The sequence below is a fragment of the Amblyomma mixtum genome, chromosome 7, assembly GCF_055824585.1.
Source record: "Amblyomma mixtum isolate Tamu chromosome 7, ASM5582458v1, whole genome shotgun sequence".
Taxonomy (NCBI): Eukaryota; Metazoa; Arthropoda; class Arachnida; order Ixodida; family Ixodidae; genus Amblyomma; species Amblyomma mixtum.
In genome coordinates, this window is record NC_143018.1 from 23,954,152 (window position 1) to 23,979,971 (window position 25,820).

General features: G+C 45.8%; 1 protein-coding gene across 17 annotated transcripts; it reads right to left on the minus strand.

Moving 5' to 3' along the window:
• Positions 1-1,120: 1,120 nt before the first annotated feature.
• Positions 1,121-25,321, minus strand: LOC149335307 (uncharacterized). Of its 17 annotated transcripts, none has more exons than XM_089551987.1 (3): positions 24,944-25,321; positions 19,491-19,608; positions 1,121-2,307 (listed from the first exon to the last, which is right to left on the minus strand). In XM_089551987.1, the coding sequence occupies exons 2-3, from the start codon at positions 19,513-19,515 to the stop codon at positions 1,808-1,810; spliced, it is 525 nt and encodes a 174-aa protein (XP_089408113.1). In that variant the 5' UTR covers positions 19,516-19,608; positions 24,944-25,321; the 3' UTR covers positions 1,121-1,807. The 17 variants fall into 17 exon arrangements, 10 of the variants coding, with proteins under 10 accessions (XP_089408113.1, XP_089408108.1, XP_089408109.1 ...); XM_089551982.1 differs by having other exon boundaries at positions 19,491-19,633; positions 24,944-25,320; XM_089551983.1 differs by having other exon boundaries at positions 19,491-19,633; positions 24,900-25,320.
• Positions 25,322-25,820: the final 499 nt, after the last annotated feature.

Consider the following 25,820-nt stretch of genomic DNA (forward strand, 5'->3'; position numbering starts at 1 on the left):
GGAAGACTATCATCAGCAAAGAGGATGCGATAATTTTTAAACTCTTGTAGATGGGCTTTTAGTATTAGAGCGCTCAAAGCTGATCTCTCAATGCCTTTTGCTGGGTCCATCTCTTCGTAGTAGTGTGAATGGAACTGGGTCCAGTATAGCAGTGTGTTTGTGTTGTTGTGTTTGGCCTGCTACTGTGTAGTCCAGTGATGCGAGGATTCACATTTCTTGCCGATGCACAGTGCAATGCAGACTCGTTTGCCTGGGCAGACCTTTCCCCAGTGTTTTGGGTGCACCCTGGCCACATTTGCTCCTCTACAGTCCAATTGCCTGCGACTTCTTGGAAGGTTGAAGTTTCAGGCAGAGTAGATAACACTTCAGTCATGATGTTAATCAAGCATCTTCGAACCTGATGTCGTTAGACTCCTTCACATTTGGGGTTAGTCTTTTCATTATGTAGACGACTTTGTTTGTCTTGTTTTGGAAAGTGTTCTACCGCAACATCCAATTTAGCATTAATTTTATCGAGTGCTTTCGAGATGCAGGGGCCCGTTTAGGCCAGTTTCTTCTTTTTAATTTGCATTTCATGCTACGTCCTCCAGCAATTCTCATTTGCTAGCCACGCACCTCAGGGTTTTTACCTTCGCAGTCCTTCCTGCAATACTGACGGTTCTCTGTACCTTTTGAAGTCTAGCTTTGGAAAAAGTGCAAACTGAGAAGGGACTCTTCATAGTTGAAATTTTCTTCTGCTCTACCATACAACTTTTTGCATGTCCGAATTGCCATTTCACCTGCATACGGGATGCTTTTAATGTACTGTATGCTTTTGAATTGCTCGTCAGTTTCACACACGGCTAGACCCAACGTGTCAATGAGCGTATAGAAGCTTGGAACCATTCCTTTTTGTCTAATAATTTGTGAGATGTGAGAACCAAAGAAAATATTTCAGTTTACGAACAGGGATACATTGCACACACAACATGACACACTGCACGAGACATTTCAGTGGGTATCAATGTTGTCCTTAGCTCAGAGAGAGAGAGAGGAATAATTTTACTACCATGGGTCCTTTCAAGTCAGCACTCCTGGGACGCAATGCACTGTTAGAAGATATGAGCCGCAGCAGATTAAAAATGGCAAAATTGAGCATCATCTTTATTCTACGGTACCTTTATTCATTTACATGTCACTAACACAAAAAAAAATCTGTCGAAAGACATTTGCTTGACAAATCATCGCAAGCAACCACAAAGAAAAGAAGGAATCCCTCAAATTACCCGTTGGGAAAAAGGCAAGAGCTTTGTGCCATAAATAAGTACTGGACCACAGACTATACGCTGCCTGGTTTTGTAATGGCCGTTTCTTAACCACTTTTGCTTTTCCAAACCCACCTGTCGGAGAACATCCAGTAAAAAAATATCATGAAGTTAAGAAGACTCTAGTATTACACAGCCAGCATCCCTCATCTTCAGTGCACAGGCTTTACATTTTGTCGTCTGGATCTACGTGGAACAGCAGAATTTCCGATAACTGTTACCACAATCACACTTTACTCACAGCCCCTCTCTGGCATCATGCAAAACATTAAAAAACACAGCCTATCTCAGGCACTTTCCAATTGGTCTCTTTTTTTTAACAAATACCTTACAGCCAGACTGGTGTATTCAAGCAACGCATAGCGATGTCCTCCAAGTTCTTTAGAGGATGCTGGCAGAACATGCAGCGGCTCTTTGGAACAGTGGATCCCACTGTGTAATTATTCTGCTTGCTACGTTTATTCCAGCTGCAGTCTGTGCACAAATGCCCTCAAGCAAAAGTGTCAGTGCAATGGTTTTCGACGCTTGTGGGAGAGCAAGTGCCTATTTAAGTTTACAGCCTGTGTAAAGGCCTTGGGACAAAGGTGGCAATGATATGGCCTCTCGCCCGTGTGGACGCGAAGGTGCGTTATCAAGGAACTGTTGTATGCAAAGCTCTTGCTGCAGTGCGGGCACTGATATGGCCTCTCGCCCGTGTGAATGCGAAGGTGCGATGTCAAGACGTTCCTCTGTTTGAAGCTCTTGTTGCAGTGCGCACACTGGTACGGCCTCTCACCCGTGTGGGTGCGAAGGTGGTTTTTCAGGATACTACTCCTTCCAAAGCTCTGGCTGCAATGGCCGCACTGATAGGAGCGCTCTCTGATGTGGCTCCTCTCGGGTTTCTTCCCGTCGGTGTGGATAGCCGTAGCATAGTCATGGTCAGTGCAGCGAAACCGCTGCACTGCTGGTTGTGATTTCAGTCTACGCAGCGAGACGTCGTCCCTGCCCCTATTGGTGACATGGCCTGCGCAGTGAAAGAAAGTATATGTTTTCTAAAATGTGAAGGACACACTTCAATAATAACAACTAGGTTATGAGGAAATGAGAGGCGCAGTAACTGTCTCAGTCTCAGTGGAGGTTTGAACCGCTCCTTGAGGGAAGGAACAAAGAAGGGGGCAAAAGAAAAAGAGAGATGTCGTAATTGAAGGCTCTGAATTAATTTCAACCCTCTGAGGTTTTTAAAAAAGAGCGCTAGGGCTGCCACATCTGTGGATTTCGCCGTTGTCTGTTCAAAGCCTCCACGTGCAAGCAAGTTACAGTAGGAACTCCTTCCCCCACCCCTGCGCCTCTTCCCAGAGAAACACATGCGAATGAACGCGGGGTAGGAAGGGGAGGAGAAAGCGGTGGCTCTCACTTTCTGCCACACTGACCATGCGGGCCTCTGAAACAGAAAAGAGGCCCCGGTTCCCATTGTACACACATATGGCGAAAGTGACGTGTGCGGGTTCTAAAGAAGGGGACTGCGGATGCAAGAGAGGGTGGCGACTGTTCATCTCGAGGCACTTTCAGTCTGGCACCTTAAGGGGTTGTCAAAAGCTCCTCGTATGATGGGACTGAAAGCTGTCCCCACCTCATCCAATTTGTTTCAACCTCCATCAATGCATTTTAATTAGTGAACAAGAACAAGAACATTTCAACCTAACATTTGCAATGCCAAACGACATAGATCGTTAGCGCACGTCATTCAAGTTTAGCCAAACTAAGCTACACCGCCGGCAATTTTTTAAACATGCATCAACACCGCTCAGCATGTGGGCGTCCTGAAAATTTTGCCTCTATCAAAATGAGGCCTGATCCTGCATACTCAGGCTTAACAGCCAAATGCCCTCATCACTGAGCCACTGTGATGGGTACATCTCAATGCACGGACAAGAAATGGACTACCTTTGAAAGCGTTAATACGCGATGAGAATGACCTAGCTCAGGCCTTTTCACACTACTGGCATATGTGAAGTCAGAATTCAGCGAGCCAAAGTTCAAGTTCTCCTGATTCGTTATACTCCGTATCTCTCCCCTCTGCCAGCCAATTTCCAGTTACTAACCCCCAGCTGGGCCTTAATGATGTTAATGGCACTTTCTTTTTCAATTTAACACTATCATTCTACTTCAATTTAACACTATCATTCTACTGGTCACCCCACATTCGTGTTGTCACCTGCTCCGTCTAATGATAAAGCCTGAAAATCATGAGAGACGTCTGAGAGAATCATTGTCACAGGTGCGAAATACTTATTGCTATTCTTCAGAGATTCTTTATGCTCCAAAGACTTATATATTATGTCACCACTATTCTAGGCAGCTATACGTAAAACTATTGTTCTACCTAATAAATGACGGCTGCAAAAGCACCAAAACATAAGAAAATCAAAATGTCTGTCAAGTCCTTGTTACTGAAATTCTTCTATCTTGACAAAGTGCTGAAACTCGCTGATGTAATTATGAATAGCAGTTTGTAGACTATGCAATCATATCAGTCAGACTTGCACAGATGTGCACAGACAACAAGCAAATGACCACTCAAAACCATTAACCATTATGCATGGCACAGGTTTCCCAATACACCTCCAGGAACCCGACTGTATGCCAGCAGAATGAAATAGTGAATTGTAATCCAACACAGTTTTCAATATAAGCTACAAGTTATTAGCTAACTTAGTCTTTATACCAAACCTATAAATTATGTTATGCTTTCTACATCCAGTGTATGCTGTGCACAGCAATCAAAACTTCACACTGCCCATTCAGAATAAGTGAATAGGTGGCTGGATTTTCTGGCTGACCAAGGAATTCATTAAACCATAGAAGAAATAAATGTTGAAAACATTTATAAGTATACAGTAGCTTTACGAATTGGAAAAACAGCGCAATCAAAGACGAGACACAAGAAGGACAAAACACCAGCGCTGACTAACAACCAAATGGTTTATTGCTACAGATGAGGCAGCATATAAATGAAATGGCAGGAATAAAAACACAAAATAAGCATGAGAGAAAGATACCGCACAACCACACAACTCGACTAAAAAAAAGGCATGTCACTGATCCTTTCACAAGTTCCTTTGATAGTAGATTTATCGATGGGCTGCTGATACAGGTGTTACCAAGCTTTTTGATATGGCAAGCCTCCAAAAATGAGCCTTGTGGTCTCATCTTTATAAGGGGCGATGATAGTGGTCCGATCTTCACACTCAACACAGTGCACAGCAAGATGGTTTCTGCGAGACTTGTTCTCTATATCTTTTTTTAGTCAAGTTGTGTGGTATCTTTCTCTCATGCTTATTTTGTATTTTTACTCGTGCCATTTCATTTATATGCTGCCTCACCTGTAGCAATAAACCATTTGGTTGTTAGTCAGCGCTGGTGTTTTGTCCTTCTTGTGTCTCGTCTTTGATTGCGGTTTTTCCAATTCGTAAAACATGTACCAACCAGCCCGTATTTGCCCTTTTCTGGAATACAGTAGCTATTGCACAAACTATGATCAGTTCAGATAATCATATGTAATGCATGAGACAAAAGATTCCCAAATGCGCACACACTTTCGCAAACCCATTTGCCCTTCACCACAAAGCCCAGCACCAAACCACGAAGACTGGTGCCAGCGGTTCACTTTTGCATGAGCAAAAACACTTCTTCCACCTGCTTATAATAGCTTTCGATTCCCTCACTTGAAATGCTTAGTAAACCTTTTTGGAAGAGCAGACCATAAGCATTCCCTTAGCCATCAGACACATTGCTGTCATAGTGCCCCTACACTCATTAAATTGACACACCAAATGTGGTCTCAGTAGCACAGTACGGGAGCACCAGGCAACAAATAGATGTCATCTGGCAGAATGTTGCACATGATCACATTCATCAAACTCCCATTAGTACCACCTTAGCTGACAGCAATTATCATCACAGGAGCTCTCCTCCGCATACACAACAACCTACATGGCAATGCGTGCGGTTGCATTTCAGGAATACTTGGGTGGGTTGAAAAAATGCGTGAAAATGCGGCAGAGTAATTGCTGCCGTGGATGCAAAGTGAAAATATATGCAGCGACGCATCATGTAAAGTGCAAAATAAGAAGTACATTTTTGGTCACAACAGCCTGTAGATGTGTGATGCAAGTGATAACGCATGCTGAGAAACTCTTGAAAAATATGCATTGCACTGAGGACAGCGCGGAAGTAACAATGTCTCGGTCAAGGCCAGTCCACAGACTGGTGCAGTGGAGGCTTGGATTTCATCAAAAATATGAGACGACGGGCTCCTGACCTGGAAACAAGAGAAAATATATTTATAACAAGGGCTCACATCACTTCTCAAGTATTTTTTCTTTTATCCAGCTCGTTTCCCACACAAACATGGATAAAAATATGATGAAGGAAGCTTGCTCCATGCGAATGGCACAACAAAAAAAGAAGAGATAACTTTCCTGAAAAGTTCAAATGCCATTAAAAGTGGATTTCATTTTTCATCATTTTTCAGCACACTAGTTGCTAGTTGCGACATGTTAGCTAGCATGATGGTTTGGTTTGGTTTATGGGGTTTAACGTCCCAAAGCAACTCAGGCTATGAGAGACGCCATAGTGGAGGGCTCCGGAAATTTCGACCACCTGGGGTTCTTTAACGTGCACTGACATCGCACAGTACACGGGCCTCTAGAATTTCTCCTCCAAAGAAATTCAACCACCGCGGCCGGGATCGAACCCGCGTCTTTCGGGTCAGCAGCCGAGCACCATAACCACTGAGCCACCGCTGTTAGCTAGCATGAATAAAACAGCGGACAGAGACAAAGAAACAGATGGGACACACTCTCTCTGTCTCTGTCCGCTGTTTTATTCGCGCTAGCCAACATGCAGCCAGTACCCCAACCCCAACTAGCCCAGTAATCGTTTTTCAGCACCTGCTGAAGGATTTAAATGCACATGAAGATTGGTGACCAGGGACATGTGATTTGATAGCTGAAGATGTTTGCAAAACAATTATTCAGACATTGCCACATAAATGTGCATCAAAGTACCAACTCAAGGCTCTTGTGAGATATTAAGTGACATGTATCCATAAAAAGACAAAGCCTCATTTTCCATTCCCAAAAGGAGAACATGCAATTATTGCAGAACATATGCTTGACTTCTCTCGTATGCACCCATTACTAAGGAGGGGTGTTTTCAATACTGGACACTAGTAACCTGCACAAGCATGACACCACAGGACAGATGGAGCTTAGAGAAGAGCCACACAGAAGGCTTATCGCGCTTATCGCAATAGCTTAGCACTGAGACATGCCTCCATACAGAGAAGCACCTTTCAAGGTTGCCCCAAAACCAAAATGAAGACTATCTTAAATTATAAGAAAAAGCTTCAGACCCGCCAGGGTCCAGCCCTTTCTCAGACTTGCATAGCCTGACAGTGACGTACTCATTTGGATCAAGATTCACGACATAGTATCTACCACGCCAGAAAGAAACCATGTGAAATGAATTTGATTACAGAGCAGAAAACCCCAATGAGTCAGTCAGGTAGCCACTTACAAAAAATGGTAGCAGTGACAATAGGAACACGACAAAGAAGGTGCAATGAACATAAGCTTACATCCTTGGCACTTATTACTGGGTCCTGATAAAGTTCTTTCTGCCTCCCTCGTATAATGCCACGTCTATCCATGCCTGTACAGGCTGACACCCCCTCTAGGTTTGACAAGTTGGCAGAGTTTTGAGACTGCAAGCGCCAGTTAGCTGCTGGTGGTGGTCGCTGTCAGTGCAGAAAAACATCAAGAAAAACAACTTCTAAGAGTGAAAGCAATCACATCTGCCAGCTTCGAAAGGAGACAGAGTTGGTTCATGCGATGTTAGTAGCTTTCCTTAGCGGACGCCCTTGCTATGACCGGCACCCAAGCAGCAAATAGAATGCCGAGCATAATGGCTGCCAACTGCCCGCTGGCAGCTGTGATGACGCCATAAATGTAGACACGTAGACAGACACGTACAAGCGCTAAAAAACACGGACAGAGAAGAGACCTTGGACAACACGAGCGCTTACTTTCAACTGTGCCTTCAACAAATGTGCCTTCAGTTTCCCATGCTATACTCGAACACAAGCAAGGTGAAAGAATAAGTGGCACTAGATGGCATTCCAAAAAATTTTGTTGCACAACATTTAGGGAAAGAAATACCAAGCACCACGATAAAAAAACAACAAAAACAAGACCATATCATTATTTATGGTACAGTTTCAAAGTTGAAAGCACTCATACACATGATCACACAGAACCCCTTGCACGAGACCCAGCTGCCAGTCACAGTCCATGTGCAGTTTCCTTGGAACAAAGAGATGCCAGCCTAAGTACCCCACCGCGTGCATATACACTACATCTTTCAATCACCAGACATGCTATTTTATAAACTCGTTATGTGTGGCCAGTGAAGATGGGTAACAGTTGACTTGTAGTGTTTCCTGCAAACTCTTTCCTTTGGCTTCTTGATGGCAGCTCCGTGCCTGCAAAAATAAACACTGTGATGCATCGCATGTGCAAAAAAACAACGCTACAAGCAGCTGTGCTTAATGATTTCATGTGTTCCACAAGCACATTCTGTCATATCTCTGGAAGATTTGTAAAACAGAATGGAGGAGCTTCTAGGCTTCTCTAGTAAGGCAGTTGTGCTTATTAACACATATACGCCTAGCGACATACACTGCTTTTTTCTGCAGTAACTCTAAAAATTTGTCGTGTAAAAGCTTTCGCCTGATGGCATAGGTTCAAGAGGCTCTATGCAAGCATTGTGGTGTGTGTGTTCATTTTTCTCTATTGTGCATGTTCAGGAATATTGACCAGTCTTCTCTGGAAGCCATTTTAAAATTCAACCCCACTAAATGATTACATAGCAATTCTGTAAGAAAAACTAATACTTTTTGTGCATTGTCACAAGAAATGTACTGCACGTGATGAGAAACATAATCTTACGGTCTATATCAAATGTTTGAAGCTTTATCACATATTACAGGTAGCAAATTTGACTAGTCTCCTACACTGTAAATGGCTAAAAAGTTGGTATTGAAAAAATTATTTCCATCAATAAAAGAATGATTCTGAATTCTGAAGTCAAATAAATGTCTTATATGAAAAAATATTTTAATATTGTAAAACCTCTGATGTTTTGGCATTTATGTGTTAAGACTAGACAGTGGGTTAAATTTTTACACAATGGCATGGCACTACTCAGTAGTGCCTTGGACAACAGTGCCGTTGCGAACAACCAACCTTTGCTCCTGTTTTGGTTTTTGGTTTTCATGGGGTTTAACGTCCCAAAGCGACTGAGGCTATGAGAGACGCCGTAGTGAAGGGCTCCGGAAATTTCGACCACCTGGGGTTCTTTAACGTGCACTGACATCGCACAGTACACGGGCCTCTAGAATTTCTCCTCCAAAGAAATTCAACCGCCGCGGCCGGGATCGAACCCGTGTCTTTCGGGTCAGTAGCCGAGCACCATAACCACTGAGCCACCGCGGCGGCCCGAAAGACGACTGTGTCATCAATGCTATCCTCTCTCTTTATAGACTCCCTTAATTCATTGGCACATCCTGAATGGTTTGACACACCCTGCCACAACTGGCCATCTAGACACTACAAAGCATGTGTCAGGCATAGATACTTTCTGTGGAAGTAACCCTCACATGAGGAATTGACACATCGACGCTTGTACTGACTCAATGACCAAGGATTAGGGAAAATGTACAGGCCACAGAGTATCTCAACAGAAAGCGCAGACTGTGCTCCCAGCATTGTGGTAGTGATATTTAACCGGTAACTACAGGCACAGTGATGTTATTCCTGCTGAACTTCTACTATCCTCTGGTCAGTATCTGGTAACACGTCTTACATGACCCTGAGGACAATGCCATAGAATTTTTGTTCTCAGCAAAAATCGTTTGCTTCAATGTGGCCATGTTGGTTGATGTTTGGCAACAAAAGACAATTATTTCCAAAGAAATTGAATTTCAAAAGGGGACATTTTTTTTCCTACCACTCCAACCAAACCCGCGATATTGCAAGTGAAAAGGACTCCACGATCACCATTTCAAAACGAATGGTGTTGTAGCCCGGCCTCGGAGATCCGCATTCAAAAATCGGTCTTGACATCATTGCAATCTACAAGTGATAAGCAGAAATGACAGCAATACCCATATTGAATTTTGTCTTTTATAGCTTGTAAAAGCTACATTTTGAGTGGACATAGCCTCTTTGTCATCAGAACACAGCAGGTATTCATACCGGCAAACTCCAATTTCTCCTCAAAGTCCCTTTAACACACAGGTTAAAGCATTTCGGTGACATGATGTTGACAAGTGGCAAAGAAGAAAGAACACCACTTAAGTGCTGCAAGCAAATCCTTCGCACTACAAGCATTGCTTTACCCAAGGCTGGCAGTGTTCAGGAACACGATAGCTCCAAAAATGCTCCAACAGAGTTTTGGAAGTCTACGACTGTTACTGTTGAGGGGTACTTGATCAGGGCGTTGCACACCATTTTACCTCTGAACCTATGCTAAGCAATCCACACATATCATTGCACCTGCTGAAAAAACACTGACAGCACAAATTACTTGTTTGTCCAATGTGTTTGGGGAAATCCTCCCCCTCCCCGAGGTGAAGTAGATTTGAAATAAGGGAGCAATTACTTGTTTGCATGCACCCAAGCATGGCCAAATGGCTACAAATGAAAATTATTTCAAGAAGTTGTTAGGGACTTCTTTATCTCCTCACCTTTTGCTACGAGCTATGATGCCACCTTCTGTGGCACAATGAGCTGCCAGTACTCAACCAAACGCAATGAACCCTGTACTGTTTGTTTGTTTTTCAAGATATTGCCCACAGTTCAGCTCCTGCAGTGACACAGTTCCTACTAAGACACTGGCACAATTTACTTTAATAATAATTTTTATTATAATGAATTCTAAAGGCGGCACAAAAGAGAACAGGAACAAAGAAAGCACACAAAAACAATGGGAATGGGGTCGGTGCAGTGATTTTATGCACCGTCTTTGTTCTTTGTTCTTTCATGCCAACTTCAGAATCACTTGCAATTACGAACAAACTACCCCAAACCAAAGTATTACTTGAACAATTTTTAGCATGATTTAAGGTTCTCACGTGCTCACTGAAGAACTGTGCACTCTGCTACAAATGACAAGCACACCTGCTCAAGCTAGACAGCCAGGCCACCTCAAGGCATGTACAAAAGGCCAACGCTGTGTAGTGGAACCCTGATCCCTGCTTAAAATAAGGCAAGGGTGCAGATTAGTTGGTCATTCACTGATTGGAGCTGCAAGCTGCCAACCTGGTCAGCCCATTCCAAGAAGACAAAGAGGGTGAATGCCAGTCTGTGCCTGAGGAATGCGATCCACAGATCATGCCCTCATAGAAAGCTTAGATGATCAGGTGGCTCGTCTTGACGCCGCAGGATACCCCCCAACCCCAACCTACAGTTACGTCTGTTTTTGAACACCTGTTCAAGGAGAAACAAGAAGCATGAGCCAGGAACAGAGATGAAGAACAAGAACCTCGGAAAAGAAAGATAGTAGTAGTCATTGCCTACATAGGCAACGTGCTATGCCGACACAAGAAGACTGGTCGTTGTTGTGTCGAGAATGTCGTGCAGAAGGTAGACAGACTGTGTGCACAGGTGAACAGGTAGGATGATGAGTGTAGACGATGTAACATGACTCATCACAAGCCCTTCATTGAGTGTGTAGGAGTTTTATAGTCAACTGCCTTTTTCTGTGGCAAGTATTATGTCGGTCAGACAGGAAGATGCTTAAGAGGGCACCTGAAGGAGCATGAATACAGAACTTAGAATAGAGGCACAGGAAATCTGGTGCTGCATCACTGTGAGTATAAACAAGATCAAGATTCAGGCATCAAAAGGGAGTGCACACAAGATCTTGCCAGCTGTTTTGTGGTCAGCAGGCACTCTGACCAAATAGTGAGGGAGACTGTGCAGGCCGCTAAAATATGACCACATAGTGAGGGAGACTGTGCAGGCCGCTGAAATATCTAATCAGCATGACTGTCGTATTAGTGCACCTCTGGTATCCCCGACAAAAGCAGAGTACTAACTTCCACCTTTTTCTTGTTTAATTTTTGCAGAATTTGAATAAAAGTGGCAGTTCTTCCAAATAAACAACTGTTGGAAGTCAGTGCCTGTGTGTCAACTTGTCTGTGTGTCATTTTTCAAGTGTCATGCTGGAAAACAGTGAAGGCCAGCTCCCCAAGTGTCCTTTTTTCCAAAGAATCTGCTTTGCACTTCGCCGAGACTCATGCACATAGAGTGGATGGGGTGCTTTTTATTGAATTTGTGATTCATCAGGAAGCGAGAGTGAGAAAACTGCAAAGCATTCCAGAGAAGCCTCATGAATTTAATCAAGATGCTCAAGCTCAGAGTTTAAAAGAGGCAGATACACAAGAGCTTATGAAATTACCAGTTGGCCATGGCCCCAGACTGTAACCTTAGCATGGACGGAGTTTCATCACTGTGCATGGGTGCAACCGTTCCTCTAATCTTGTTCAATCGAGTAGACACCGTAGTGACTTTACATAAAATTCAGGAGAATCCTTAAACATGAGGCAAATAAGCCACTCAAAAGTAGCAGCAGGTTTAGCTAGCATTGCAACTGCAGTGGAACAATGCGAACAATGCATATTCAGCCAATGTGGAGGTTCAGTGCTAAGAGGATGCCTTGAAAAGCACTAGCTTCATGCCAGGTCAATGCAGCCAAACATTAGTGCTGACATCTGGAAGTGCAGATGAAGATTTCCAAGTGCATCCTGATACAACAAATGGCACTCAATGTTGAGACTGTTTTTCATTAACCATCGCAATGAACAACAGCGGAGAATATGCAACATTACAGTATGCAGGGGATATTTTCGGCAAGAAGCCGAAAGCTCATCCTGAACTACAGCATAGTGAACTTGCATCAAGCTTCCACTGGGAAAGACTGACACAAAACCAGACTGACCACACACCCCCTATCTTTTGCCAGCCAACAGTGAGAGAGTTGGATGGCTCCATAAGCCACCAAAATTAAGATATTAGAATGCATGATCACCAAGCATAGGAGAGTAGGGAAATGAGGAGGCTCGTTATGATGCACATGTGAAAGAAGCCAACGGCCATTGAAAATTCAGAGCAATGCATTTTTTTTTAAAGGTGGCATTGCTCAAAGTAACAAAGTTAGCACTGCAATAATTTAGATAAAAGATAATCCTACGGAAATTAGAACAAAAGTCAAAAGCATGCCACCAGTGGAATCCGAACCCACAACCTCCACATGTTGCATATGGTGCTTGACCAACTAAGTTATAGTGGCGACTGTCTAACCTTCTACTTTTGAGTGCATGCTACATGTAGACTAGCCATAGGTGTGTTTGCCAGTACCACTCCCAGTTGTGGCAGTTTCAACGGCTGTTGGCACTTTTGATATCTGTGTGTTCAACAGTAACTGTCATCAGTCAGTATGGTGCAAACCCTGATTTTGAAGCAAGGTGTACTAAGCGGCAAACTAAGCAGGTGACCGCAGTGGTGGCATAGTGGTTCTGAGCATCCACTTCGTATGCACAGGTTGCAAGGCTCAATACAGAGTACCACTAAGTGCTTACCAGTTTTCCTTATGGGTACGAGTCTACAACAGCTGTACCTTACCGGTACTCACCTATGGGGCAGAAACGTGGAGGCTAACAAAGAAGGTTCAGCTTAAGTTAAGGACAACGCAGCCAGCTATGGAAAGAAAAATTACAGGTGTAACGTTAAGAGATCGGAAGCGGGCAGAGTGCGTGAGGGAGCAAATGCAGGTTAAGGACATCCTAGTCGAAACCAAGAGGAAGAAGTGGGCTTGGGCAGGGCATGTATTGCGAAGGCAAGATAACCGGTGGTCCTTAAGGGTAACGAAGTAGATTCCAAGAGAAGGCAAGCGTAGCAGGGGGCGGCAGAAAGTTAGGTGGGCAGATGAGATTAAGAAGTTGGTGGGGATACGGCGGCCGCAACTGGCAAAGAACAGGGTTAATTGGAGAGACATGGGAGAGGCATTTGCCCTGCAGTGGGCGTAGTCAGGCCGATGATGATGATGACAAGCTTTCCTCCATCCTAGCAGTGCTTCTCTAGGGTGAAAAGCACGACCAAACGGGTCTTTTACTTTCCTTTCTTGCAGACCAAAAGCATATTAGCCATGCAGCTCTTTGGCCACCCTGTCCTTGCAACACTGAATATCAAATCATCACCGTCTGAAATAAAAGACTGCAGCAGAGACATACTACTGCTTGCAATTAAGGGGTAAACAGAGTGAAAGGAGTGAGGTGCAGAATGCACTCCTCAGGCCACCCAATGAGGACACAAATACCAGTGCTTGTGTCACTGCAAAAAAGGGGCCTTTGCGTTTTGCAAGAAAGAAAACAGCTCACTTCAACAAAAAGCACCCAAACAGCAGAGCATCTGAAAACTCCATGTTTTCAAAGAAGACACGGTGAACCAGCAGGATACATCAAACAGTGTCGGCTCACAAGGCACGTGGCTATTGAAGTAAGCGGCGATCACGAGAGCAGGGGTGCCAATAGCCGTCTCACCGCTGCAGTCGTGGTGGAAGCTTTACTGCATGAATGACAGAAGACGGTTGTCAAAGAATATTGATTCTTCCTGTTCAACAGTGATTGAATTCATCACAGACAGCAAAAGGTGGAAACAATGGGCAGCATGACATTCAATCAATTCGAGTTGGACTGTGTGATCAAAAACTGACCTTATTCATGCAACCACACAATAAGTACGATAGTGCACAGACAACAGAGACATGGAAAATGTGGAACAGTGTTTTGAAAATTAAATCAAGTACCTGAAATGCGCAGAGGTGGGATACAGCATCGATAACATTGATAAAGTTAATAGTAAGGCCAGGATAGATATAAATGAAACGGTGCTGCCCTGCCTGATAATCACCGATGATTAAAAAGTTAAGCAGTAAGTTTGGTGCAAAAGGTTATAACAAAAATGACAGATCTGAAAAAGTGTCATATTAAGTGTTTCAAATAACATTATTGCTCCCCTCCCAACCACTGGAAATTTGCTTGTTCTGCTAATTTGCTGCCAATTTTCTTTCAAGCTCTCATGGGAGTTGCAAAGCAAATCAGCTGGAGGACACATTTTATTCCCTTAATGAAAAGGTTCTTTTTGTGGCTACATGACACAGGGTGAAAGGAGAAATGATGTCAAGAAGAGATCGGGCCAGATACGAGGGCACACAATTAATCTACAGCAAGATTTCTCATCTTACACACATCAGGACCACACATAGGTCGGCACACTCACTCATGAGTGCACTCATGTCGCCTCACTCACACTCACACTCACGTCTGTGAGTGCGAGTGTGAGTGAGTGGTCGTGATTGTTAATGAACGTGAGTGTGAGTGCGAGTGAGTGGATGTGAGTGAGGGTGGTCACGAGTGTGAGTGCGAGTGAGTGGTTGTGAGTTTGAGTAGACCCGAGTGTTAGTGCGAGTGAGTGGATATGAGTGCCGGTGGTCATAAGTGGGAGTGCGAGTGAGTGGATGTCAGCATGGGTGGCCATGAGTGTGAGTGAGTGGATGTGAGTGTAAGTGGAGATGTGTGTGAGTGCGAGTGAGTGGATGTGAGCGTGAGTAGAGGTGAGTGGTGAGTGGATATGTTTGATGAGTAGATGTGAGTGGACATGAGTGGCAATGAGGGGTTGTGATTGGACATGAGTGGCAATGAGTGGTTGTGTGTGGACGTGAGTGGCAATGAGTGGTTGTGAGTGGACATGAGTGGCAATGAGTGGTTGTGAGCAGACGTGAGTAGCAATGAGTGGTTGTGAGTGGAGGTGAGTGGCAATGAGTGGATGTGAGTGGTGGGTGGACGCGACAGCGAAGTCTGTCACGTATGTTTCGCGACGACGATATCCGCTTAGCTATTTTCATGTTGTTGACAGCTGAGGGAAGCAAATATTGACTACTGAGGGCGCTCGAGGCAGCATAAGGCATCATGCTCGTGTCTTTGGACAACCGAAGCAAAGGATTCCGCTGGCACAGGAACGGCAATATTTCGTTCCATTTGTAGTTCACCATTGGCATGGGCGCAGACCCTTCGCGGATGCAATGTGCCTCTACAAGTTTTGTGAGATCCTTTGCAGACCCTTCGCGGATGCAATGTGCCTCTACAAGTTTTGTGAGATCCTTTATCGAATTTCGCATTGCCAGTCCTGAAAATATAGACAGGTGTATCTTGCCACGCTCCTCGCACGGCTCGACCTCATATACACAAGAGTTACGATGCTTACTGCTGAAACAACGACTGTCCGCTTCTTGGCAATGACTACCGTAAGATGGGATCTCGAGGGCTGCAGTGGACTCTTAGGTTTTTTTTGTGTGCCCAGGTGTGTGCATTGCAGAGCTCTGCTCTGGCTGTAATTTGTTGATTGGGCCGGACCCACGCGAAAACCTGACCTACTTGGCGCCTAAGATTTGTCACTGGGGAGTGAAATCGAAAGAAGCTTGTGAAATGCGATTTTGTTTATTTTTCGTGTTTTCAGTGAAGTAAGGCGCGCGCTACAAAATGGCTCACAGGTTACCTGCATACGCATTCTTCCGCGAACAACGTTGAAGAATAATCAGGTGAAATGTAAGCGCTCCCTATCACCACGCGGATGTGCATGTGGTCTCCGCACGCACTAGCCTCAAAAACACCGCGCCGGTTTGTAAAACCTCCTTCAGACAGGGATTATGTGCAATGCAGAAAACGTTCTGCGCTGCAGACATGTCCACAGATCGGTCACACATTGTAGCTTAGGAGGTTCTGTAAATGGATTGCTAATGACAACTCCCCTTAGCATCGTTATTACGCGGGGAAATCCTCTACTTGCGGCCCATTCCAGCCATTTTCCTTTGCGTGAGGAAATCACTCGATCGTTTGAAAAACACGCTCCATTTTCGATGCCGCGAAAAGTATTCATAGTTGCCATTTGACTCCAATGTGTTCATGCAGAGTCACGGAACGTCATTGTCAAGCAAGACCAAATATTGGTAATTAGACACCATACAATACTATTGCCAAGACAAATTCATTATTTTTACCCAGACACCGTCATAGGCGCACGCACAAGGGAGGGAGGTGCCCCCCCCCCCTCCCCCTGAATCGTCTAAGCCCCCTAATCGCCAAGTCTACCTCATACAATTACTTGTCGGACCTGTTCCGTCACAGTTTACAGTGCAGTGCTATGTCCAATCAGGTTTTTTAGTGGCCGAAGACCTATGATGTTGCGCTCAAGAACTGTTTACTGTCCGGGTTATTTTGAGGCAAGCTTTTCAGGTTCTTTTTTGCTGTGACAGTGAAAAAAAAAACAAATCTGTCACATTTGCTGTGGTTTAGAGAGAATGGAAATTACTTTGGAAGCGGGATGTTACACTGCTACTTCCGCGACGCAGTGGCATGCCTTCCTCTGCCGGTACTCACGTGGTGAACAAGAGAGCCGAAAGCCTCAGTGTGCTTGCGAACGTTTCAACAAGAGGGCTGTCTTAGTCAGGATGAAGACAAGACCTCTTGTGGAAACTCTGGCAAGCACCCTGACCCTTTCCCCTCTCTTTGTTCACATTTTGAGTGTGAAAGAACCAGCGGCTTATCCTCTCTATACCATATATTCCTCTGCCGATGTTACAGATTAATATAAAAACTACTGCTGAATAATATCTCGTATGTTTTGAAATTACATCGCATGGAAAAAATGTTCTATAATCAATCCTCACCTTTGCGCTCTGTTCTGGCCGCAAGGGCCTAGGAGAGAAGGTTGGTGGTGGGGGTGGGGGGCACTGCGCTGAAACATGGCTCGTTCTCATGGAGAATCCTGCGCACGCCTATGGACACCGTTCAAAAACTTCTCTAAGGATTTTAGCTGACGCTGAACAGGCACTCGTGGTCTCAGCAGCAAGCCCGGAAGCGCACGTGCGTACCATTCAGTGCATGGAATATGCGTGATCAGTGACCACTTTCATCGAGCAGTGAAGATGTGAAATTGGCCAAATAGGGCAGTCAGCTGCGGCAGTAAATCTCTCAACCCCTCCGTTGTTAGCAAACAAGGAGAGAGTGAGTGAACGTGAATGAGAGTGAGCGGACATGAGTGTGAGTGGTTGGGAGTGCGAGTGGTCATGAGTGTGAGTGAGTGGTTGTGAGTGTGAGTGGACATGAGTGCGAGTGTGAGTGAGTGGTTGTGAGTGCGAGTGGTCATGAGAGCGAGCGTGAGTGGTTGTGAGTGTGAGTGGACATTAGTGCGAGTGTGAGTGAGTGGTTGGGAGTGTGAGTGGACATGAGTGCGAGTGTGAGTGAGTGGTTGTGAGTGCGAGTAGTCATGAGTGTGAATGCGAGTGAGTGGTTGTGAGTGCGAGTGGTCATGAGTGGGAATGTGAGTGAGTGGTTGCGAGTGTGAGTGGACATGAGTGTGAATGTGAATGAGTGGATGTGAGTGCGAGTGGCCGTGAGTGTGAGTGTGATTGAGCCACCTCTATTGGTGCCGAGGTATGGGACCACAGAAGACAAGTGGACTGGAAAGGTAATGGCTGTTACACCGCTACACATATGATGCGAAACAAGCAGCACAAAACAAGAGCACAGAGATACACAGTCTGGCTCGGCTTTGTGAGCCCATACAATAAAATACAAAAGAGAAGTCATCTGCGCCACTTTTAGAGGGGTAACAGATTGGCCTGCATTATGAGGAAGTTGTAAATGGCCGCAGACAGATGTGCTATGCTGTGTGCACACAGAGAATTTCCAGTGATGCAGCATTTATTTTGTAGATCCCTCACTATTCACAAATGTTGAGCCAGTGGTGAATGCATGCCATATCACCACTTTAGTGGTAAGAAAATATTTTGGAGGCTACCTGTCTTTCGCTGCCCTACAGCATCAAACAACACACACACACCCACTGTGCACGAGAGAAAATACAAAAGAAAGTAGCTCATCAAGCAGTGGTAAATCCACCAGAGTACCAAAGTACACATTCAAGCTGAATTGAGAAAAGCACACCGAACACTTTCAGTGTCACAAAAAAAAAAGTGCCGAAGAATACTTTGCACGTAGTGGACCATGTGTCGTCACACACACTATTCAATTCCGACCCGACCAAAAAGCAGCAGGGATGCACGATAAAGCATTGAACCCCCTTTGTGGAGTGCACCGTAGGCCTTGTTTATTCGTTGCCAGTGGCATGTGGTAAACAATACATAGGGCAGACTGATAGGTGCATGAACGAAAGGCTACAAGAACACAAAACTAATTTCGAGCAAGCTTGCCGGAACCTGGGAATTCATTGCAGAGATTGCCCTTCAACAAGTTGTGCACCTGTTTTCCAGAAATGCAAAGCTTTGGCTAATCACAAAGACCAGTTAGTCAGGGAAATAATCGAGGCAGCTTCGGTAGCGAGTCTGCGCGATGATTGTGTCAGCACGCCGTCTGGTGCTTTGACTAAGAAAGAATTTGAAATGTTAAAAATGTGATTATAAATCTCTGTGATTATTTATCTTATTTTTTTTGGACGCTTGAACGATATGGTTGTGACGCATTTGTTGTTTTTTTTGAGCAGGAGAAGAAGGTATAAGAAGCAGTGTTTCTTCGAAATAAAAACCAGTTGTAAGTCAGCGCTTGTCTATTGTCCCGGTGTTTTGCGTTGTTCCGTCACAAACACTATATAGTTGAATACAACTCAAGAACGAAGCAGCTGCCGCTCAAAGGAGGCCTTCCAGCCAGTGGTGTCAGCAGATTATCATGACACCTTGATCCGCAGTTAATCCCCATGCATCTGGCAGCCCCTGCTCGTGCGAAGCTACGCTACCACGTGCAAAGGGATTAACCACAACATCATGAGAATCCGTCGACGCTACTGGCTGGAAAGCTTCCTTTGAGGGGAATTCGCAGCTTCGTTTCTGAGTAGTATCCAACTACATCAATAAACAGAAAGTCATTAGTAGGCTTCCATTTCATGAAGAACATAAATATTTAAGATTTCGATCGTTTCTTTCCACTGCACGATCAAACTAAAGCCACCACAAGTGCTTGTCCAGAACTGTCCAGAACAGAACTGAAGTCCACACTAGAACACTTGATACCTTTGCAGGCACTGGATGGAACCATTCAGGCAACTGATGCTGCACTCGAGGGAGAACAGACCTAGCCGTGGAATGGGCAACGTTCAATCTGGCAGCAGGACTCCTGGCACACAAGATCCTAGGAGAGGAGTGACATGCCAAGGCTGCACGAAAAACGCAGTCACCTTCAGCTTAGTCAACATTGTGGAAAGCTTAAAAACAGTCAAACAGACTGGATACACAGGACTTCCAAACGTGCACATTTTTAAAATCTGCAAGCTTAACTGTTGCAGAGTTTTGCATGCCACTGTAAGAGCTGCCGGACTAATTGTGAGGGGAATCCCCCAAGGTAAAGCAGATTTGTAATAGGACAGTAAGTGCTAAAAAGAAGGCATCGCAATTACCTGAATGAAGCATTTCTTTAACATTTATACATGCTTAGGGTAAGAATGGCACATGGGAGAGGGTTTTGTCCTGCAGTAGGTGTAGTTAGGCCGATGATGATGATACATGGCAAAATTATGATTTTTTTATTAGCTGAGTTGTGGGCAATGCCTACAATGCACATTTGTAAGAACGAGCACAAGATTACTTTAACTCCCAAGGGTTTTTTAACTCCACTGAATGCTTTTCCATTCCGTCATCTTCATAACATGGCTGCTATAACCATATGCTCAGCGGAAGAAAACTGTAGCCGCCAGGATAAGTCACCTATTTGCTGTCGCCAAAAGAGCCTAGATGTGCATTAATATGCAGCCAGATTATTCTCACACGCTAGCTATATTTATACCCTGCTTTCTTGCTCAAAAAGCCGCAATGAAATGAACTATGAAAGTATAAGTTGCATGCAAATTCGCTCCATGTCAGTATTTTGTCCCTTCATCCTGCAGTCACATAACAAGCAGATGCTCACCATTTTGCGTATTTCGACTGTGGACCTTAAAGGGAGCGATGAGGTCTTCCACCAAAGGAGTTGTGTTCACCTCCTTTCAGAAGGAATGGAAGAGCATTACGGGCTCACATTTGAAGTTGCAAGCATTGGTCAACAGATAACAGTGGTAGCGCACAATGGCTCTCTGCTGCCTTTGTACCCAATTATGAATTCAGCAGACATGATGCGCTCAAGATTAGTTGGTCAATCTTAATAGTTTTTATTTTTCGTCTTCTTCCACAAATCTGCGCTTGACTGGTGTAGGCCTTCGAGTTCCATTTGTCGTGGGTCTTGCGAACTCACGTTCACTTTCCTGGCCAGGCGATGTTGGCGGACAAGATAATCCAGCTGGTCTCAGACATGCTCTGGTTCAGCAGAAACCACATTGTTTCTCGTGCAGGCATCCCTAAAGCATTCAGCATCCTTATGGCATGATAAAGAAGTGCATTCGAGCATGTTATGTACACTTCTTTAGATGAATCCATAACTTCCTTGATTGCACAGTGCACGCGGGACATCCCTCTATTTGCCTTGTTAACATACCACACCATGTATATTGCATGTGCAAACATGTAGAGAGTTATCAGGTCCATGTTGGAGACCAGAACCAAAGCAATCCACTGGTTGAAGTAGGTCCCGCTCTTCTGCTCCACATACCATTTTAACATTAGCATCAGGTGGGGGACACTGGACTAAAGGAGAGAGATGTAATCATCTTGGTCCTACATGTTACGATGAGCTCAGAATTGCTCAATACTCTCGTAGGACATCGTCTCCAGCATATCGTACACGACTGGTGGAGGCAGGGTGATCACCGTCGTTTCATTCACAGGCACCTCGACATCTCGTGCTATTCTTGTAGCACATGCCTGCTCTGGTGGATCTGGGCATGAGGATTTGGAAGCATGGTACGGCTCACAGACATCAGCTTCTCCGCCATTCTGACAGTGCCAGGCATGTTGCTCATCGAGAGCTCTTCGTTCAGCATGTTATCTAACCGCAGAAGGTTTTGCATGTATGCACTTCCCTTGTGCTGAAACTCAGTCTGAGATCCACTAACGTGCACGGTGCAAACAGTGAAATTTTCATGTTCTTCAAATGCTCATGATAACGTGGTCCAATTGATCGAAGCAGGTCACACACATGACCAGGTCTTCGTTCATAAGAAGTGCTCTGTACAGGCAGTTCATATTCCTCATGGATATGCTGACTTCATCCAGCTTGAGGCACAGTCGCTCCGTACATTCAGGAGCTCCAGCCAATGCACTTCAGAAGCAGGCAGCACTAGGAACACGGTTGGCTTTCAGAGTTGATGAACAATTGAGAAGAGGGTATTCTTGTGGTAGAACCAGTATCGTGCGGTGTTCGGGATTTCATGCATGAATGCCACATCATACTGTACCGCTTTCTTCACACACTCTTGACTCTGAAGCTCCACCCTTGTTACTTGCTGTGCAGATGCAGTCGGTCTGACCTGGGGCAATGCCAGCTCTTCTATGTGTTCATCGAACAGAATGTTTGAGGGCTTGCGAATTGTCTTCCAATGTCATACTGTGTTGGCCCAACGACAGTGCTGTGCGGACGTGCGCTGGGTCAGTGATGGCACTGCACGCCAGCACTGTTTCAATGGGTTTATCTTCGGCTGGAATGGCATCACACACGTATTCTATTCCATCCAAAATCGATTTTGAGAAATTTGAGCCACAGTTACCTTGTTGTTCTTGACCAGGCCAGCCACGTGAGTCGAACTACTGGCGACCTGGTGGCATTTCAGGTGGAATCTTATGGCCTGGTCAGCCCAGTTGTAGTGTCTTCCAATTAATCAGAAAGGACAACACTCTAATCAAATTCAACTGGCCTATTATAGGGCACCAGCATCAGTACAGAGCATGGTCACAGCGCACATCTGTCTGTTGTTTTCATCTCTCCCTGGATGCCTGGCTCCGGGTTTCCAATTCCCTGGCTAAGGGATTCACGTAGCGCGACAGGCGAGGTCGATCGCCGCCGGGTGTGTGGCATCCTCTCTGAACGATGCAATACACTACACCGTTCTTGCTTGGTGTTTCTAGGCCATGACTTCACCATTTTGTCGACGTCCACACATACGTTTACCACTGGTCCCTTAATTCGAAGTTGCCCTCCGCCGTGCATTAACGTCAAATCTGCATAAACTGGATTCAAGAGGAGAATATGCATTTGCCCACCGTATTCAGGGCTGGGAGGTAGTCGGGTTTTGCCGGGTTCCGTTCCTCGTTGGGAGGTGCCGAACCTTGTTGTCTTTCACAGTTCGGTAGCACGTAGCACAAAGCATGAACGTTTCCAGGTCAGCGTCCTTAAATGCTTCGCGAAGCACAGAATGATTACCCTTCGGCAGTTCTCTCAAGTCGTCGCGAAACCCCAGGCGGTGGCATACCGAGCAAGCGTATCCGAATGGGTTGTCTCGGTACATTCGACTGAACAAATTCGAGGCACTCTCACAGCTTTCTTGGCGATTTCGCTGTTTTCTCTTCTTCGCCTCGGCCTCCGCTTGGCGCTTCCTTCGCATTGCCTCAGCGTTAGCTTCTCGTCGACGCTGTACAGCAGGATCTCCCTCTTCACGTTGACGCTGGCGTCTAATGCGTTGCTGTTCCGCTCGCCGAGCGCGACGGGCCGCCTCCGAATCTCCACTCACCGATGGAACACCGTCCACTGCTTCTTCGCTGTGCTGTTGGTTTTTCGCCTTTCGTAGCTCTTCTCGCCGGCATTGGCGTCGAGGCCTCTGCTCCGCTCGTCCAGCGCGCCCGGCTGCCGCTGGGTCCTCCACATTCGCTCGAGTTGGAGGAGCAGAAAGGAGGTACTGGAGCAGACATGGCGAACCACTACCGTTCTTCGAGTCCTCCAAACCAGCTTCAAATGCTGGTCTGGTTGTGCTGGTTATGCCACTGACCTCCATTGGGTGGCTGGATGCCGCATTCCCGCTTTCAAAATCTCCGCTTACCGATGGAACACCGTTCACCGCTTCTTCGCTCTGCTGTTGGTGCTCCTCCTTTGGTAGATCTCGCTGGCGTTGGCGTTGAAGTCGCTGTTGCTCCTCTCGTCCAGCGCGTCCGGCTGCCGCTGGGTCCTCCACAATCGCTCCAGTCGGAGGAGCAGAAAGGAGGCACTGCAGCAGACATCGCACACCATCACCGTTCTCAGAGCGCTTCAGATCAGCTTCAAGTGCTGGTCTGGTTGTGTTGGTTATGCCACTGAACTCCATTAGGTGGCTGGATACATTATGCAGCATTCCCGCTTCACGAGGCGAGCGCCATAGTGGCGTTTTTGATGGATTATCATGTGCGCGAGCATGAAGTACTTCCCTTCCTCCATAAGTGCAGTACCGGAAGTTGGACGACCCGTCCCGACTTCCTGTCCCAGAAGTCTGGTTTCTTTTGTGGATTTCAGTACAAAAAGCAAGACGTACTGAACAAAAAGCCGTGTTTTTTCCTTTCGTTCGCAGTCTTTTGCGCTGTTCTCGTGTAATATTTGTTGTTAATCAAACAAATAAGCAAGCTGAACGCAAGAAATGTGAGTGTCGTTTGGAGAACCCAGTAATTTAAGAGAAACCGAGGAAAACACACATTTTTATCTGGTTCTGATCTTCTGAGCACAAAGGAGAACAAGCTAAATTCTTAAAACCAAATTTTCGCGTAACAAAGAATAGACGAACGCTGGCAGAAATCCTGGCACACTCCCCTGGAACAGCTGCAGTTTCAGTTTCGAGTTGCGGCACCTCTTTCTTCTTTCACTCCCACCTTCCTCCTTTCTCTTATGGCGCGGTTCGGGTATCCAACGAGATTAGAGTAAAGCCTCTCAATGGGCTTTAGATTAGAGGGAAGTATTGCGCCATTTCCTTTCCTCAAAAAACAATTTTCAATTTTAAGGGAGCCGATGTCACGCCTCACTGATGCGCCAAGAAGCACGCAAAATAATTTTCGGTCTAGTCATTAGCATATTTAAAGATCCACAGCGCGAGAGAAACAGACTGATGAGAAGGACGAATGCTGCAGCGCGCGCCTTTTAAGACGAAAGCCTTATAACTAGCCCCATTACGAGAAAAGCCGAGGCGTATGTGTGTTCGTGTACTCGCAGATGGTATGGAAAATCCCAGCGATGGCAAGACAAATAGGGAGACACAACAAATTTAAGCTGCCGAAGGACGCACACAGCAAGCCGAGCGCCGCGTTTTCAGTCATGACCTACGTTATGACAAATTTGAGAGGAAATATTGAAAGAAAAGACGCGCGTCGCAACAACCACGTCATCCGAAACGACGACGGTGCTGATGCAAGATCACGTGACCTAGGTGGCTGTGAGGATCTGTGTGATTGCAGGTCTTATTTTAAACAGACACAAAAGTACAAACAATAAACGAGGCGGCTTTTATCGGAAAGGAAACCAATTTCAATATGAGCGAGAAAAAAGGAAAGGAACAAGAGAGCAACGCAACAACACACGGGGGAACAGAACAAAGTGCTTACGAAAAATGCAGAAAAAAGAAAGTCAAAGAGGAAAGTCACACTACTTGTCTCTTCTTCGAGCAACGAGCGGGGAGGACTGGCTGGGTGTCGGGCAGTCAGGGAGTCTCTTGGCGTTCCAATGTCGATGCAACGCTACCGCAGCGTCGGCGTCCGTGGGCTCCCGGCACGGTTTCCAGGTCTGGTATCCCGGAAAAGTCACGTAGGCGCTAGAAGCAGCCTGTGTGGAGCAGCTGACGGATGGACGGAGAAGAGTGGCGCCTGGGCCTGGTGGTTGAGGCTCTCGACGATGGATGTCCAGGTCTGGTGGCCCGGACGTCTGCGGCTAAGGCCCAAGCCCGGAACTCGGGGAGCCAGCAGAACTCGTCCACGTCCGTCGCCCACTGCGCTCTTCTCTTCTCTGCCCCGTGATCCTCTTCGACCTGCCCCGCGTTCCCCTCCGCACGCGCTCCTCGTGCTTTGTCTTCTTCTCCTCACGAACGCCGCTGGGTGGCGCTATCTCCTTACAGTGGCCCACCTGCCTTTTCGGTTGCTTTCTGAGCATCACCTGCCAGAGTCATGCTCGGGATTTTTCGCTCACAACGCCGACACCGGATTTTCTGGTCAACGGGGTCTTTAATGCTTTCGCGTTAAATTTAATTGACAGGCGATAGGTGGGAAGGTACAATGGAAACAAATAGTATTAGACTTTCATTCCGTTTTGCACGGGACGCATCACACACAGTTATTTACACCCACCTTTCTTGCATATCTTCTTTGTACTTCTTTACATTGATTCACTTGCACAGTTGGCATTCCTGCCATGTCTCATCCCTACTATCCGTCAGCACTCGGTTCTGGAGGTAACACAACCACTTCAAAGGAGGAGTGGCATCCGGCGCGCGCGCACCTCTCTACTATATCTGCCTCTTAGTAGTAGTAGTA